A 2,809-nucleotide genomic window follows, 5' to 3' on the forward strand; every position below is an offset into this window, starting at 1 on the left:
TAAATCTGATTCTGTTCCTGCTGCTCAAATAAAGAAATTATGAGTATAAACAAGAGCACACATCACCAAATGTGATCTTTTCCTTCCATCTTTTCTACAATTCACATTTTAATAGTTTACTGCTAACTTTGCTAAAGCTTGAGATTTAACAAAATGAACTCTCAATAGACATGCATAGTGTACATAAGCAGAGCACAGAAGAACGACGACAAAAAAGTAAATACTCGTGTTAACTAGAGGAATGTTGGCTTCCTATCTGAAGCATCATCCCAATTTTCTCCAGTAGAGTTTAAATGTCCATAAGGAGCATTGAGCCCACCTCTGATGGAACTGTAAAATGATGAGTACTCATCGGAGGAAAGTGCACCACCTCCTCCAATTCCAAGCCCGAGTAGATCGAGAGTTGTAGGTTTGTTCACATACAAAGATGGCGAGCCACCCAACATTAGGTTTGTCAAGTGTGAGCCCCTGGTATCGGAAGAAAATCCCAGTCCAAGGTCAGCTGCCAGTGGATGGTTATTGCTCTCGTTCATTGTACTGCCTCCATTCCATTGCGTTGTAGGCGAGGTCATCATGTCATCTTGGGGGTCATTAGGGCCTGACGACATTGATAATCCAAGGCCACGAAGGAATGAAGAACTCGACGAGGTTGAACCCATTTGAGCTGCCTTTTGTAGCAATGCAGTAGCAGATAATGCTGGCTGTGACGATGCCTTGTACTGACACTGAGACGAAGCTGGGAATAAAGGCGAGGCAGTGCTTGAAAAATATAGGGACGATGAGAGTGAAAGCGAGATGAATTCTGAGGGAGTTCGGTCAGAGCCAGATATGGCACAATAGGAGTCTGTGTAAGATGCTGGTGGTTGTGGGGATTGTGCAACCACCACTGGAGCTGCTTTTGATGATGCAAATATACTGGCAAATACGCCACTGCTGTTACTCACTTTGCCACTACTGGTGGTCGAGGAGCCACTTGCACTCGTGGTGGCAGGTGGTGGTGGTGGTGGTTGCAAAACCCCACTAGGATTATCCTGTACCTCTGATAAGAGAAAACAAGAGCTGAAAATCAGATTCAGCAAATCAAATTAAAAAAAAAGGGGGCTTTTCCTTTTAAAAAGTTTCAACTTATTGAATCATGTCTAGCAGTAGATCTAAACTTTTGTAAATTGAGTAAAAGCTAACAGGGGCAATCATGGCTTCACAAAATCTCAATTTCTTAATGGCCTTTTGTCCTTGTTTCTCAATTTAACTTGTAAATTATTCACTCCCAAAAGTTACCAATAAAGAAAGAACCAACAATATGAATCTCTTCTAAGTAGCATCACTAATAGACAAACCCTAACACTAACAATAAAATATCTCTTACAACTGAACTGAACAAAACAAAATCAATACCATTTGACATGTACAATGTGGACAACATTAAACAAGGATTCATAGCTTAATTTACCTGAACTCTGTATCGACAGAACAGGAGACAATACTCCGGTTGTGGGAGTATTAGGCGGCAGCGGACTCGATGGCACCGGAGGCGGATTCACCGGAACCGAGACCGCCTCATCCGCTTCATCCTTCATAGCATCATCATCTTCACCAATCTTCGAAGGCTGAGTCGATTTAGCCGCTTCCTGAGCTAAAATATCACAAAACGCTCTATGTGTAATAAAGCTATCTCTCCTACAAATTAAAATCAAACAAACTAAACTTAATTCCCCAAAGCGAAAAAATCTAATAACAATAACAAATTAACTTATAACATCATCAAAAAACAACCTAGCAGTAAATGTTAGAATATAGATTCGGTTGACCTTCCTCTAACACCTTAACGTTTTAGTGGGACTGTTACTTAACAGTATAAACGTATCTCGAAAAAAACTCAAATTAACAAACCTCGAAAACAAAGTTCCGCAATCACATCTATACTCTCGAGAGCCACAAGTCTTAACATGCGCTTTCCAATCCGACTGCACAGCGTACTTCTTCAAGCATCGATCACACTTCCACTTCTTTTCTCCGTGTTTTCGACTAAAATGTTTCTTAATTCCCGTAAGATCTCCGAGCGCACGAGCCGGATCGTGATGGACGCAACTAGATTCAGGACAAACATAAACACGCTTCTTAATTTCTTTACTAGTTCTCTGCTTTAACTTCCACGGCAAGTTATGACCTCGTCTATGAAGCTGCAAATTCTGATCTCTTTGAAATCCTTTGCTGCAAATCTCGCACACAAATCTGTTTGTAGCTTGTAGTGTTTTTGGTGATAGCGCAATCACTTCAGCATCTGGATCTACAAATTTGATAACAATAAATAATTATCAAATACGATAAACATATAAATATCTGTGTTAAGTTACCGGTTCTCCTAAAACCTCGAGGCATGACTCTGTTAAGTCACCGAGGATGACTGTGTTAAGTTACCGGTTCTCCTAAAACCTCGAGAAATGACAGGAGCTTATGTACTACCTGGCATTCCGGGGAGATTGCGTTTCTTCTTGAGAGGTGGTGGTGGTGGAGGTGGCATTGATGAGGTACGAGTAGGTGAAGAACACACACTAGCTTCTGCTGCTGCACATGAGTTTTCAAGCTCTGCCATTTTCTTTTGTTATTGAGGTTTGTTTATTACAACAACTTAAAAGCTAAGTTTGGATATGTATGAGAGAATAGACAAAGGAAGATCTAGGGGGTTATAATTGTGGTGACAAAAAAAGGGACAATAGTATATTCATAGGAAATTGTGAGCTAAGATGAACTGATTTTCAAGGAGGAGAGTAGGAACAAGGAAATGGAGTTTATTTATATAGACTGGCTT

General features: G+C 40.5%; 1 protein-coding gene across 1 annotated transcript; it reads right to left on the minus strand.

The window, feature by feature from the left end:
- On the minus strand, window positions 1–2,809 carry LOC141711465 (zinc finger protein GAI-ASSOCIATED FACTOR 1-like). The gene is made up of 4 exons (XM_074513913.1): window positions 2,464–2,809; window positions 1,891–2,287; window positions 1,451–1,677; window positions 1–1,039 (listed from the first exon to the last, which is right to left on the minus strand). Exons 1-4 carry the CDS (start codon window positions 2,591–2,593, stop codon window positions 234–236), a joined length of 1,560 nt encoding a protein of 519 aa, XP_074370014.1. The 5' UTR covers window positions 2,594–2,809; the 3' UTR covers window positions 1–233.

Source organism: Apium graveolens, chromosome 3 (genome assembly GCF_009905375.1).
Source record: "Apium graveolens cultivar Ventura chromosome 3, ASM990537v1, whole genome shotgun sequence".
In the NCBI taxonomy this organism is placed as follows: Eukaryota; Viridiplantae; Streptophyta; class Magnoliopsida; order Apiales; family Apiaceae; genus Apium; species Apium graveolens.

Bases quoted from the DNA above. Each gene is read 5' to 3' on its own strand.
- LOC141711465 (XM_074513913.1), bottom strand. From the start codon at position 2,593: ATGGCAGAGCTTGAAAACTCATGTGCAGCAGCAGAAGCTAGTGTGTGT. The intron at 2,288-2,463 runs GTAGTACATAAG...TCAAATTTGTAG, and splicing joins CAATCTCCCCGGAATGCCAG to ATCCAGATGCTGAAGTGATT. The intron at 1,040-1,450 runs GTAAATTAAGCT...TTCTCTTATCAG, and splicing joins TCTGTCGATACAGAGTTCAG to AGGTACAGGATAATCCTAGT.